Source organism: Lipophrys pholis (assembly GCF_963383615.2).
Source record: "Lipophrys pholis genome assembly, chromosome: 15".
NCBI lineage: Eukaryota > Metazoa > Chordata > Actinopteri > Blenniiformes > Blenniidae > Lipophrys > Lipophrys pholis.
In genome coordinates, this window is record NC_137642.1 from 25,048,209 (window position 1) to 25,062,861 (window position 14,653).

The 14,653-nt window shown below is 39.6% G+C and overlaps 1 protein-coding gene across 2 annotated transcripts; it reads left to right on the top strand.

Annotated features, from left to right (window-relative positions):
* LOC308121019 (uncharacterized protein) lies at positions 1-3,817 on the top strand. 2 transcript variants are annotated; one of them, XM_080482037.1, is made up of 7 exons: positions 1-108; positions 1,521-1,651; positions 2,077-2,205; positions 2,338-2,365; positions 2,663-2,680; positions 3,203-3,326; positions 3,413-3,817. In XM_080482037.1, exons 1-7 carry the CDS (start codon positions 81-83, stop codon positions 3,480-3,482), a joined length of 528 nt encoding a protein of 175 aa, XP_080338163.1. In that variant the 5' UTR covers positions 1-80; the 3' UTR covers positions 3,483-3,817. The 2 variants fall into 2 exon arrangements, with proteins under 2 accessions (XP_080338163.1, XP_080338164.1); XM_080482038.1 differs by having other exon boundaries at positions 9-108; positions 3,206-3,326; positions 3,413-3,613.
* Positions 3,818-14,653: the final 10,836 nt, after the last annotated feature.

Sequence of the window (14,653 nt, forward strand, 5' to 3'; positions counted from 1 at the left end):
CGTTTGATTCGAAGAGGAGAAGTGCAGACCAGGACTTTTCGTCTTCTTCTTTTTTTTTGTTGAAAATCTGCGTTGGAGCGATGGCAGCAAAGATTCTCCCAGTGTATGGTGAGTTCCTCGTTCTATAGATCAAAAGGCTTCACGAGCCATCCCATTCCTGCACGCGTACAGTTTAACCGACCCGCAGCCGCTTACCGCAGCGACCCTCATCCGCAACCAGCCGCAGTAATGAACATTAGTCGCCTCATCAAACACGCCATTACGACTCGCTTTAAAGTGCTTTATTGTTATTATTTCACTCAGATTCCACCGCGAGGGCAGAGCCGTACATCCACAGACACAACTGCGTAATTACGCAGCGCTCGGGATTTTACTCACGGAGCCATTAACGACATAGAGCACGTTCCGAAGTTTGACGGCAATCCTTAAAACTATTTTAGAATTAGAAGTCAAAATGAGGAGAAATATAGAGATGACAAGGACACAATGGAGTAAAAACACAACGGGCGTGAAAAGAGCAGATCAATGTTTACACGCAGACTTCTTGTAGTTTAAAAACGCGTTGAGTGGCGTCACTGCGGGGACCCTGTGGGGGGCTCGTGTGTGGTTCGTGTGATCGGTGGCCACAACTTCATTCGAAACGGCTGCGATCAAACAATGAAGCGTCACCCTGCCGCGTGCGGGTGCCATCGTGGTTTCACAGCGTTTTAAAGCAGGCCAGTCGCGTGTGTGTGTATGTGTGTGTGTGTGTGTGTGTGTGTGGGGGGGGGGGGGGGGGGTGGTGTCACCAGCCATGTGATGAAGTAAGGAAAGCGAAAACGGCGAATTCGTTGCTCAGCAACGGAGAAACGCAGTGAGTTGTCTGTGTGAACGTACAGTGACGCAAGAAGCCTCGTGCAGGTGGAACCATGCACAACTAGAGTTTACTGCCGGTGCCTGGCTGGCTCAAGTACTCCTCGACTCTGCGTTGTGTTTTTTTTTATTGAATGAAGACGGGAGGCTGGCACCGTCTTTGTGTCGTGGTTTATTCTCTGGATCTGGATATGAAACTAAAAGTGCCAGTCAGGTTCACGGCTGCTATGTGAGTTTACACACAGCACGCTACAATAGAAATACACATTGGTTACCGGAGGCTAAGCAGCGAACCCACAGAGTGTATTAAACACAGACGCACATTCAAACTTGTGAGACACACAGATTACATATTGAACAAGTATGAATATAAAGTATTTATACGCTGTGCTGCGCGCAACAACCCACCTCGTGCACGCCTCCGGTGAACTGACAGTGTTGGACTCTTGGCAGAAGCTTATACATACAATTCCTAAGGGAGGCGCTATAGAGCCATAGAAATATTTCGTTAACCAAATTCATAACAAGTGGAATTAAATAATACATAAACCTTGTTACACAGGACTAGTAAATCTGACCTTTGTATTTCCAGTTCACTGCTGAATCACTCTACATTAATTTCTACTTCACTAATGATGGACGCTGTCCTTTTTGTCTCCTTTTCCCAGCCTTGTTCCATCAGTTGTTCTCCACACTGGCTGACGATCTTACCTGCATAGTCACTCAGACACATGAAGGGACGTCATACCAGGTCAACCAGACTGATGCAAACCAGGAGTATTTTTGGAAGAATCAAACAGTAAGTTAAACAAACCAGATGTTTGTTTTTTTGTTTGTTTTGTAATTTAATTGTCATTTTCAGATTTCATACATCGGAAGCAAAATGTATATTTAATCCAACTTTATATGTATAGCACATATAACCAAACAGCCATGGTTGACCAAAGTGCTTCACGGTTAAAGAATAATAATAAAACAATCAGCATGCATAAATGAACGTGAGTGGTGTCTGAGACGCAACCTGCAGTAAATGTAAAAAATAAATAAAATTAATGCATCGTGTCTGCACACACTGCTCTGCAAAGCCTGCAGGAAACGTTTTTATACATTATTACACCAAAACAACATCTGAAAGGACATTTTATAAGTTCCACTTGTCACACAGGTCCTGAGGTAATCATTAGGTTTAGAAATAAACCTCATCATTTCCTCTTGGCCCTCTAGCAGTACACGATGGCCCTTGAGGAGGAATCCGTGTTCAACAAGACGGAGGAAGTGCTGAAATACAACAAAACACATCTTCTTCTAAAGGCGTGCCAGAAGGTCATCCTCTACACGACAACCGATTCCAAGGTATCGTATGACCAACGTGAAAAAGCTGCAATCTGACCCACATTTCATTAACTCCATCCACAATTCTGCCATGTGTATTAAACCGACCATCTTCAACAATCTGAATGTATTGTCTGTTTTCTGGCTGTTTAGGGAAAGACACACACAGCAACTTGTACCAGTGAGTATCTGTTTGCTTGTTATGGGAGAGCGGTGATCGTCTGTGTTTACCACAGGCGGACTCCAATGGAGCTGTAGAAACATCTGAATGGACGATCAGTAGAAACGGAAGGAACATGAGCTTTTAGAGCCTCACGGCAAAGGCTGTGAACAAAGAGCAGGTCGTCAAACAGGAAGTGGTCATGTGACATGAGACACTGAAGACAGGAGCGCAAAGATCAGGGAACATGTGGAAGAACAGAAAGACACCATGAAGATGTTTCAAGTCTGATGTGATCTTCTCTCTCTTTTGTTTCAGCCGCTTGCAGTGGACCAGGTAATAAATTATATTGTTTTAAGGTTCACTGAAGCAGTGGGTTGTTGGTGCAACCCTCGGCTGCCTTTGTGTGCTTAGACATCTAACACTTTCCTTGGGTGTGTGTATATTTAGGTGTGTATGCGTATTTAGATTGCTATGTGCTTAGTTTTATCCGTGATTGTGTAATATGTGTGAGCATACAGAGATATGTGAACGCCAGTCGCCTCTACATGTCCCTCGTCCGCTTCAGGCACTTCTTTCAGTTTAGGGGGGTTATTTTAGCCCTCAAGTCTGACTCACAGGTCTACTTCTTGCTGGAATGTGTGAACAGGTGCAAATTTGATCTAACAGGGCAAGCTGAGGATTGTATCTGACATGGACACTGTCCATTTATCACATTAATCTGCAATATGGGTTATAGTGTGTGAGCCGGAATACCAAACATACCCGGGGGATTTTATGCTGATGCGTTCATTCACAACATGCGATGTTGTTTACAAGCTGCGTGATTAACGAAAATGTAACTTTTTGTTCTGTTAGCAGGATATACTTGGATGTATTGGGTCCTTGGAATTGTGGTTCTGGTTGTGGTTGTGGTTGTGGTTGTGGGTGTGATCGCCTTTATCAAGCGCCGCAACCAAGGACTCCAAGATCGACTGCACAAGTATGTTGAATCACATCAGTAGATCTGAAACTCTCTTTCTGTCCTGATCGTCCCTCTTTTGAATAATTGTTTGTTTGTGTTTTCAGCATCCGCAACAAATTGGGTTTCGACAAATTGCCAATGAAGCCTGAAGACAGTGAGGATGATTCACTGTGAGGATTCAACCTGCTGCAAGAGTGCTTGGATTTATCCTCATATTCCAGATTATACAGATTATTATACTTTATTTGGTGATTCCAGTATACTCTATACGGTGTGTCATCTCCGATGTCTGTTTTCTCCCCAAAACGCGTCAAAGATCACTATAACCCTTTATCAGACAGGTGAACACATTTGGGAACTTCCTGTTTATTCTAAAATAACCATGAGGAGTTAAACGCTGAAAAGGAGCAGTACGACATAAGATTTTTAATCTCTTACATCAGTAATGAGAGAAATACATCAGATTCTCTCTAAATTTTACGCTAAAATAAAAATCATGAGATACGTACAATTCTAGTCAGTTTTACACTTTTTCCCACAGATTTTACTTGACAGATTTTACTGTGTCCTGGATTGGAACAATCCACTTTCAAGAGAAACAATGTTTTTATATATTTTTAGTGGAGTTACTTTTTACCCAACACATATTTAAGATATAGTGTGAAGACAACCTTTGCGTTTTCATTTTTCTATGAATAGCACTCGTAGCAGATTCGAAATGCCTTATTATTATTATTATTATTATTATTATTATTATTTTTATTTTTACATATTTATGATGCATCTATTTTAAACAAGCTGTGCCTTTGGGATATTTATATTCAAACAAAGTTTATTTTATTAATATACAGTATAAGCTTGTGTTTGTTAGACACCCAGATCACTGTCCGCCTCTTCTGTCCCATGTATTTAACAAAGCAATGCACTTCAGTCGCAAAATTCAAGCTATTTTTTTAAAACGGTTCAAAACCTGCATGTATTTGCACAGTCTGTAACTATTAGAGATATTTACTGCACAAAAGTTCTTCAGACTGTGGAAGCTGATGGACTCTCTGCAGCACCAGTGCGTGCACTTTGAGGACCCATAGACACTTTTTGAGTTTATGCTGATTTAAAAAATAAAAATGCTGTGGAAGCTATTTGACTGTAATGGAGCATCACAGTGCACTTTAAGTGTACTGTAGTATTAAACCAGCTCCTCCTCAAAGATCACAGACTTTCATTGGAGTCACTGTATTCATTCATTCGCTTAGAAGAAGCTACTTATCATAGCAGTAATCTCGGGATTAGATTACATTTTGTGCCTTCCTCTCACTGCTGACAGGCATCTCCTTCTTTGCTTTGATTGGCAAATATTTTGCAGAAACAGTTGAATTGTTAACAAGAGTCAGAGCACACTATTCCCAAATTTTGCACACGTTTTGACGTGCTCTGCTCCCAACCCGCGCCGAAAGTTCTGTGGAAGAAAAACTAGAAGAAGAAAAAAAACTGGCACCGAGGATAATAGTCTTTGCACCTTCGCTCTTAAAGAGGCGGGCACACAGAATAATAATAATTATCATTATAATAATAATAGATAAATAATTTCCCTTCGAGGCTCTGAAGGTGACGTTACAATAAAATAGTTCATATTGTAGTTCTATTTAATATATCAGTATCAGCATTATCGTAATAAATATCTATAAAGACACACTTATTCCAGGTGATGGTTTGTGTTGATTACAGAAGGAGGGATGTTACTCAGAGTGGAATAGGAGGGTGAGCGTGGTCATTTGAAAATTAAAGTAAATCGTATTTACAGAGCATAAAGCAGACAGAAGAAATAATAATACATTAATTCAAACTCGCTCGACCCCCCCTCATCCATCCCAGAAAATCTCACCCTGATGATCTGATGCAGTTAGTATTGATGCACTTATATAGATAAAATAGCTTTAATGTTTATAAGATAATATGCAAACTATATTGATGCTTTTGTTAACGTCGGCCTTTAAATGAGAGAATTTACAGGAACAATCAAATGTGCCTTAACAATACAGTGAGTATTCACTGAAAGCTGTTTTATTGTTTTATTTCACTGCTGACTCTGTTTTGGTGGGATGAGTGAGAACTGGATTTCATTGTATTGTCTTCTGGCCTTTAAAAAAAAAAAAAATCTACATATATATGTATCGTTGTACTGTCTGATATCAACTGTCAGTTTTAATCATTTATCTCAGTTTTATCTTCATGATGAAACTTGATGATTTGTCACTGTACTGTCAATGAAATGGACCAATAAATGTTTTTAGTCTGAGGCTGTCTTTTCTCTCAGACACAAACAAGAAGTGGAAGTTCGTTTGTCTTTCATACATCACACACACACACACACACACACACACACACACACACACACACACACACACACACACACACACACACACACACACACACACACACACACATCATTGTCCTGTTAATCCTTATGATTTTTGGGGTTTTAAGCAGGAGGTGTCAGAAACTTGCCACAGGGAAAACCAGTTTTGTTGCGGCAAAGCGTTCTTAGCGATGTCGCGTTTTTGATCCTTGGATGCTTTGGATTGTTCACTATGAGCTCACCTTGAGCTGGTTTAGACCGTCCTGAGGCAGGTTAGTTTTACCCTATTGATGATGTGTTATAATAATAATTCTGCTACTTCACTCTGGACCAATAAATGTTTTTCTTTCAGAGGGTAACAGGGCGGTGTCTTACTGTTTCTCAATGAAAGGGGGTGGAGGTGGTTTGGGGGGGGTCAGGTCTTATGGCAAGAAGTAATGCACCAAGTCTGAGAGTTTGGCTGAGACGTTAATGCCGAGGTATTTAATGTGGGGTGTTAGGTGTGTGCTGAAATATAGAGTTGATAGGCAAGACGACTGATTTGTTCCAATTTATAGAATATTCTGAGATTAAGGAGAAACTATCTATTAACCCTTTTGTTTCTGGAAGAGAAGTCTGTGCATTTTGCAGGAAAAGTAGCACATCATCTGCATAGAGACATATTTTATGTCTTACATTTGCTGTTCGTATTCCTTTTATGTTATTGTTCTGTCTGATGGCTGCTGCTAGTGGTTCGATAAAAAATGCAAAGAGAGATGGTGAGAGTGGACACCCCTGTCGGGTGCCTCTCTCAAGATTGAACCTTGAGGACATTTGGTCATTGGTTTTAACACAGGCACTGGGTGAGGTGGACAGGATTTTTATCCAGGAGAGGTAATTTTCTCTAAATCCAAATTTCCGGAGTGTAGCGAGTAGAAATTTCCAATTTACCCTATCAAAGGCTTTTTTCTGCATCTAAGGAGGTGATAATGGCTTTTTGTTTATTGTGGTGGCAGTGGTCTATAAGATTAATTGATCTACGTGTATTGTTAGTGGAGTGGTCTATAAGATTAATTAATCTACGTGTATTGTTAGTGGAGTGGTCTATAAGATTAATTGATCTACGTGTATTGTTAGTGGAGTGGTCTATAAGATTAATTGATCTACGTGTATTGTTAGTGGAGTGGTCTATAAGATTAATTGATCTACGTGTATTGTTAGTGGAGTGGTCTATAAGATTAATTAATCTACGTGTATTGTTAGTGGAGTGGTCTATAAGATTAATTGATCTACGTGTATTGTTAGTGGAGTGGTCTATAAGATTAATTGATCTACGTGTATTGTTAGTGGAGTGGTCTATAAGATTAATTGATCTACGTGTATTGTTAGTGGAGTGTCGTCCTTTAATGAACCCAGTTTGATCAGGGTGTATGATGTGGGGTGTGATTTTTTCCAGTCTGCTTGCTAATGTTTTAGAATGTTTTTTAATGTGGTTAGAAGAGTGAAGATGACGTCTGTGGGATTTTTTATTTTTGGTATGATTTCAACAATGTTTGCTTTTTGGTTTTGGTGTTTAAATCCTGTGGTTTTTGTAGAATAGAATAGAATAGAATAGAACTTTACCTTTCACAGACATGTGTACACAAGGTGCTTTACAGCACTAAAAACAAAAAAAATTAAAAAGAGATAAGATCAGTAAAAATACAGAACAAAGAAAAACATACATAGTTATAAAAAAAAAAAAATGTATTAAAATTGAGCAGCTACGGGTCAAAGGCGTGCCTGAATAATTTTTTTTTAACTGCTTCATCAAAGTACCGCAGGAGTCAACTGATCTGAGCTGAAGGGGAAGAGCTTCAAATACACAGCCACTGTGTGGGACCACAAGCAGCATTTGTTGGCCAGACCTGATCGATCTATGAGGGGCATAGCGGTGAAGGAGGTTGGAAATAGAAAATGGTGTTTGGCCATGTAATGCTTTAAAAGTTAGCAGTAGTATTTTAAAATGAACATGGGAGGTGACCGGGACCCTGTGAAGGGAGGAGAGGATGGAGGGATGTGGGCTCTCCGGGTTGTGAAGGAGGTGTAGAGATGACTGGTTTAAACAGGTAAAAAGGGCGTTACAGTGATCCAAACGAGAACAGTTAAGAGCATGTAAAATCATCTCCAGCTCCACCTTGGAGACCTTTCAGTTTAGCACTGTGTACTAATGTAGTTTATGAACACTTTATCTCTTAATGTTTTTTTTGTTTTTGTCTTAACATACTAATGTAAAACAACAAAACGGTGACATACGACATTCAAAAAAAAATACTTGCACGCTCAAAGTCTGAGTCATCCCACACACCTGTGTGTGGGATGACTCACATATTACTGTTACAGCAGCTACTGGGACACCAAACCCACAAATGTAAACACTTCTAGTTGTTCCTCTGGTGTTCTCATAAGTCAGACCATTTCTGATAAGTCACATGGCACCAGGAGGGGGGCAGGGAGGAATTTTTTATGAATGAAGACATGAACGCCAAGGTAACGTTGTTTAACATGCTCAATCACACTGGTTAACAAATGCATCTGTTATTTAGCCTAAATATACAGATAACTGATGATTGATAAGTGACATATGAGGTGAAATGTGTGACTTCCTCTGTAACACAACGTGACCTTAACTGATTTCACACTTCATTATTCATAATTCGACTGATAGAACAATGAAATACAGTGGGTGAAACACTCGAAGGAGAAATAATCACACGGCTGGCTGTGTTAGATGTGAGATATATTCAGCAAGTCAACCTGGGAATTTTGTTTCTGAGTCAATCTTACAGCGGTTACTGTTTGAACTACGAGTTCATAGTGTGAATGTGACAGAGGATTTTCCTCATATTCATCTTAAAAGTCTATAAATCGAGCAGCAGATCTTAGACAAAAAAAAATTACATCAAGAAAGGGAAAAGGGACTTGAAGATTAAAGCTGCTTAAATTGAATGGTAGTGTTTGACTGACGGTCTGATAAATAATCTCTGATCTAAATTGGGAAATGTAAAACAACCTGCAAATCAGGTCAGTCTGGGTGAAGTGTTGTCTGTGGTGTATCTGTGGCCGATGTCATGTGAAGATCAGGTTATTGTACTTTCATTATTATTTTATTTAACTGTTCAGCTACTGGAGCAGACACGACTCAGCATTTTATCACACTTCACCCAGACCAACCTGATTTGGAGGTTGTTTTACATTTCCCAATTTAGATTAGAGATTAAAGCTGCTTAAATTGCATGGTAGTGTTTGACTGACACCGATAAAACAAAAGTTGTTGTAACGGTCTGATAAATAATCTCTGATCGAAATTGGGAAATGTAAAACAACCTGCAAATCAGGTCGATCTGGGTGAAGTGTGATAAAATGCTGAGTCATGCCTGCTCCAGCAGCTGAAAAGTTAAATAAAATAATAATGAAAGTACAATAACCTGATCTTCCCATGACATCGGCCACAGATACACCACAGACAACACTTTGGAAGAAAACTTTTCCACTGATTTAAGGCCTGAAATTACAGACGTGCCACTTACTTAACGCCGACCGGGTTCATAAATGATGTTCTAATAATAAAACTTCACGGTGGTTTGGGAGTCTTAAGTGTCTCTGCAAAGAGAAAACGAGGAGAGCCGTAAGTATCGGAGTCAAGTTACAACATGCAAAAGAGAACCCGGGTTGAAACCAAGAGTGAAAGAGGATTTTTACCACGTAACTCAATGAGTGACATTCCTTGAAAGCTGCTATCGAGGAAACTCATTTGAAAGGTGAAGCTGTTGTTTCTGTAAGTGATGAATCTGTAACGTTTATTAAGCCCTTCGATTATATTTAGTCTTCAAAACATTAGATTAAACTTAACTACGTATAGTACGATGACAACGGGGTTTCAGAATGCTTGTACTGAGAAGAATACCCTCTACAGAGAATTCATCAAATAGTACAATATTAAATATCAAGTAAAACAATATGAAAGGAATAATGGACACATAACAATAATAACTTTATTATTATTATTATTATATTAAACTGTCTTACAAAAAATGATTCAAGACAATAAAGTTCTTTAAGAATTTATTGCTAAAAAATTTTTTTTTTAAAAAGGACAAATTGTTTAGGGTTTTAATGTTTGCAGAAGGAATCCCTGAGCACAGGAATGCAACTTCAATATTCCTTACACCAGTGGATGATAATGGATATTGTAAACAGTATCTCGCTCAAGGACACTTCGACAGGTGGAGATGGGAATTGAACCGGCAACCTTCCCATTCGGCAAAAACCCCGCTCTACCAATGGAGCCACAGCCGCCCCTGTAATGGAACAGACATGAAAACTGTTCAAATGATCATTCAGGTGATTTCAGAGCCACAAAGAGCCTTGTTTTGTTATGTTTGTTTGTTTGGAATATTTTCACCAAAAATCAGGAGGAAGGATCACTGCTACAAAAATGTTGGATAAACAAGTTTTAGGAAAGAATATATACACTGGAATCAGCCCAAATAAAGGGAATCTAATCTGGAATATGAGGATGAATCAAAGTGCAGTCCTCTTGCAGCAGGTAGAAATTAGACGAATCCTCACAGTGAAAGGAGAAACCAGTTTTCAGCCACTTGCAGCTTCAGCATCATTGTGTTCATCCTCCTTCGGCACTTTATTGAAACGAAGTTTGCTGCAGATGCTGAAATAAGAAATGGAATTATTCAGAAGAAGGCAGATCAAGGCAGAAAGAGAGTTTTAGATCTACTGGTGGGATTCAACTTACTTGCTCAGTCGATCTTGGAGTCCAACCAGAACCAGAACCAGAACCAGACCCAGAACCAGAACCAGAACCACCAACAATCCAAGGCTGCAGTAGATCCCAATACGCTCTGATAATAGAAGAAAAAGTTGCATATTCATGAATCAGACCGAGTTTACATTCTGTCCAAATTTATTTTTAACAATTCCAAAAAGGTGCATAAAGTGTCTCCAACAGGAAAGTGAGGACGAGGACATCAGGAAACAGTGACTGAGTCCAGCTTCAGGTCAAACTTTATCATCAGTTTCCATGAATATTAAAAATCAGCGACAGTTTATTACCTCGTCCTGCTGGTTCTGGCTGCTTCTGACTGCAAGTGGCTGAAAAAGAAGAGAGAAGATCACATCAGACTGGAAACTTTCCACGATGCTCTTGTTGAAATGTTTCCATTGAGACTTTCTGTTCTTCCACATGTTCCCTGATCTTGGAGCTCGTCTTAGTGTCTCGTGTCACATGACCACTCCCTGTTGGACGACCTGCACTGTCTTCTTTTGAGTCATGACTCTGGCTTGTTTTTCTTGACTCTTGTTCTTATTCATTTTCTTGATGGAACCGTCTTTATTTCTGAACTTCCACTTCATCATAAACTCCCTTCTGGTTTACTTATATTTCTATTCTCTTGGTGGGGACCTGACAGAACCCAGTAACACACCGTCACCCTCCCATAATAAGCAAGCAGATACTCACTGGTACAAGTTGCTGTGTGTGTTGTGCCCTGAACAGACAGAAAACAGACGATTTATTCAGAAAGGTAACCAAAGCTCAATTGAGAGTCAGAGTGCAACTTTTCCCATCAGTCATGCGATACCTCAAACCTGCCCCGACTTGTTGGACTCAAATTCATCCCGAAAGGCCAGCGTGTGATTCTAAAGTCCAAGAGGAAATAATGAGAATTTGTACAAGTATAACTGTCAATAATCACACTTAACCCGGTATTTCTAAACTTAGTGTGTGTGTTATCCTTTTTCGCTTTTATTTTATTTATTTACACGCTTTACTTTCATGTACAACACATTGTACAATGGAAAGTGTCAATAAATATCTAGCTTCTCATGTATGAAATCAAGAAATGACAATAAAACAATAAATACATCTGGCTTGTTAAACTTACAGTTCCGTTCATCCAAAGAACATCCTGGTATCTATCAGTGTGGTTGACCTGGTATAACGTCCCTTCAGGCGTCCAAGTGACTTTACAGTAAAGCTCACGAGCCAGTGTGGAGGACAACTGAAGAAGCAAGACTGTGGACATGAGACAAGAAGGACAAAGTCCATCATTAGAAACACCAACTTTGTCAAAACATTCCATGGAACCTGTCATCAGCGGGACGTTACAGTTCGCTGCTGCTTTTTTGCGGAAAGGAGAATGAAGTGCAGTGACTCAGCTGAGGCTCCGGGCTCCTCTGCGCTGCGAAGCAATGACTTCCCGCCCTTTCCTCTCTGCGCTTGCCAAACGTGCCAAAACCACGAGCTCGCTTCGTCACGCGTGTTTATTCATCAGTCTATCATCTGCTGCGTGTTACAACCTTTGATTGTTTGATCGCAGCAATTTTGAGCAGAGGTGAGAAAGTTGTCGTGGCCTCCGGATGACTCAAAGTACCAAAATGAAATATGCAAATACACCATTGGATGATTACTTAAAAGTGTCATTAATTGCTTTAAAATTGGAAATAAATACTTTAATGTGTCATGAGTTCATTGAAATATCAATTCATGTGATGTAAAAAAAACAAAACACAATTATTTCACTATTTCGTTAATGACGTCATGGTTCGGCGTTGCAGTACTTTAATTTATTTTTTAAGTCAAACTCGCTCATCGGTTCTGGAGTATGTGGAGGACACTGTAGCCGCCGTTCTGATGTTGATTTAAGAGACTAGGAGAATGCTACAGTTGTTAGTTTTTAATCAAATGAACGACACGGAAAGCACTTCTTATTTACCTTCCTTTCTTACAATCATTTCTGTCCTTTTCACATCCCTGTTTGTCTTTGTTAAATCTATATTTCCCCTCATTCTCTGATTAAACTTGTTGTGTAAGGATTGCTGTCCACCATCGGAGGTTGTTGCAACTGTGTTCTGAATTACAAGTTACCGTTTATGGCAATACACCTGTTGGCTCGTGGAGTCTATAAACTGAGATAGAGCTATAGATTGAGGGACTTACCGATATTTATGGCTTCCATCGCTGCAGAGGAAAAGTCCCAGTTTGACCCACTCCCCTCTCCCCCGCTCCTGAAGCTGAGTTGCTTCAGTGTCTTCTGTTCTTTGCAGAGGGGCATCGCTTTCTTACTTCCTCTATGAAACTCTTCTCAGAAGAAAAAGGAAAAAACAAACACATAACCCTCTCATGCCATGTGGTCTATGATAAAGGGTGTGACTTCTGGGAACACCTAATGACGAAGTGTTTAGATTTTGGTGATTGTGTTCAGAGAGAGAGAGAGAGAGAGAGGGAGAGAGACATCCTCAGATTAGCATATTGCATCTGGACCTGTTTGACGGGAAATCGTAGCCGCAGCAGCGTTGGTGATGAAACATGAATCACTCAAACACACTGAATTGCCAGGGAGATTATGTAATCGCAGCCTTCATGTAAAATTATCATGCGTCGTTTAAAAACCCAGTTATGTTTGAAGCAGTGATGTTTTGTAGAACAACTCGTCCACGGATGGGATTTCAGAATGTTTTGGAGAAACTAAATCCTGTACAATGTACTTTTACATATTGTAATTTCTAATAAATTGGAGTCGATATTTTTCATATATCTTGTATATGTCCATAAATATTTAGTATAGTATCACATGGCTTTGTGTCTCTTTGTTTACCATTCTCTTAATGGTGAATAAATTGACCAAGTGCATGTAGATACTGTTTTAGGAATCACTTTTGATGAAGCGCTCGGGTTGGAAGTTGCATATAAATATTCTGACGTCAAAACAAGCAAAACATATTATCATAATGTGTAAAATCAGATCAGTAGTTGATCAAAATCCACTCAACTTATTATAAAACTCCCTCATTCCTCCATATCTGAGTTATGGTGTGGATATAATTATAAAATAAACATGGATCCTTTTTTTTTTTTTTTTACTTCAGAAAACCATTAAGACTCATAAATCAAGATGATTACTATGCTCCAACAAATCCTCTGTTTGCATGATCAAATTTACTGTCGATCTTTATACACCAGGATTGTTTTGTGTCAAATATACTTAATAATCCTTCCAAATGTGTCAAATATACTTGTAAATCCTTCAAATCCACAATGCTGAAAGAATTCGTTGTGGAAGAGGTGTCGGGACGCACATGGACGAGTTGGCCAGGGCTGCAGATCTGTGGATGAGTTGTGTGTGCACCAGCCTGTATGTGTTAATCCATGCAAGTCTGTGGCTTGTGTTTGGAAAGAAATCCCCCCCCCCCCCCCCCCCAAAAAAAAAAATACAAGTAGAATATAGGCTCAAAGAGAGAGGACGACCTGGAGGGTAATGCTGCAACGGGAGCTTGAATTAAGTGTTAAGAATTTTGTTTCTGAGCCAATCTTACAGCATTTACTCTTTGAACTACAACATTTCTTTCCAAGCTGAGCCAGCAATCCTGTGCACGTGTGCAAATTAGCCACGTGGGCCAAACAGAAGACAGAAAATTGAGAAGTCGTACTAAATAAATGATCATCAAGCACCGCTGAACCAGAATGTATCACTGTCACTAACTTGATTTATTCCTTTGCAATTCATTGTTTGAGGCCGTTTGTTTATTTTTCTAAGGGGAGTTTTTATTTACACACAACAGAATGAAACACTTGAGAATGTTTACTGTTTTCATTCAGCGCCTGTTTGCAGTGTGAAGATGTTTTGGTTTTGCTTTATCGCCACTGTGGTTTAATTATCTGACGAATGGAGGCGTTCAGTAGCCGACAAGTTACAAGCTGCTGCCACCTTGTGGTCAAGACGTGTAATACTTTGAACACAATGTGAGTCTCTAACGGATTGCTCTGTTGTAAAATGGTTTATATACTTTTTTTTTTTTTTTTTTACATTCTCTTTTGATAGGCCATCATATATGACCGGTCCATGCAGAACAATCCGTCTTTACAGGTTTACCTCTGTGGTTCAGCTTCGACATCCATCCATCCATCCAGCTGAAGTAAAAAAGTGAAATACGTACAGTATGATGACTACGGGGT

Bases quoted from the DNA above. Each gene is read 5' to 3' on its own strand.
- LOC308121019 (XM_080482037.1), top strand. From the start codon at position 81: ATGGCAGCAAAGATTCTCCCAGTGTATG. The intron at 2,206-2,337 runs GTATCGTATGAC...CTGGCTGTTTAG, and splicing joins ACACGACAACCGATTCCAAG to GGAAAGACACACACAGCAAC. The intron at 3,327-3,412 runs GTATGTTGAATC...TTGTGTTTTCAG, and splicing joins CTCCAAGATCGACTGCACAA to CATCCGCAACAAATTGGGTT.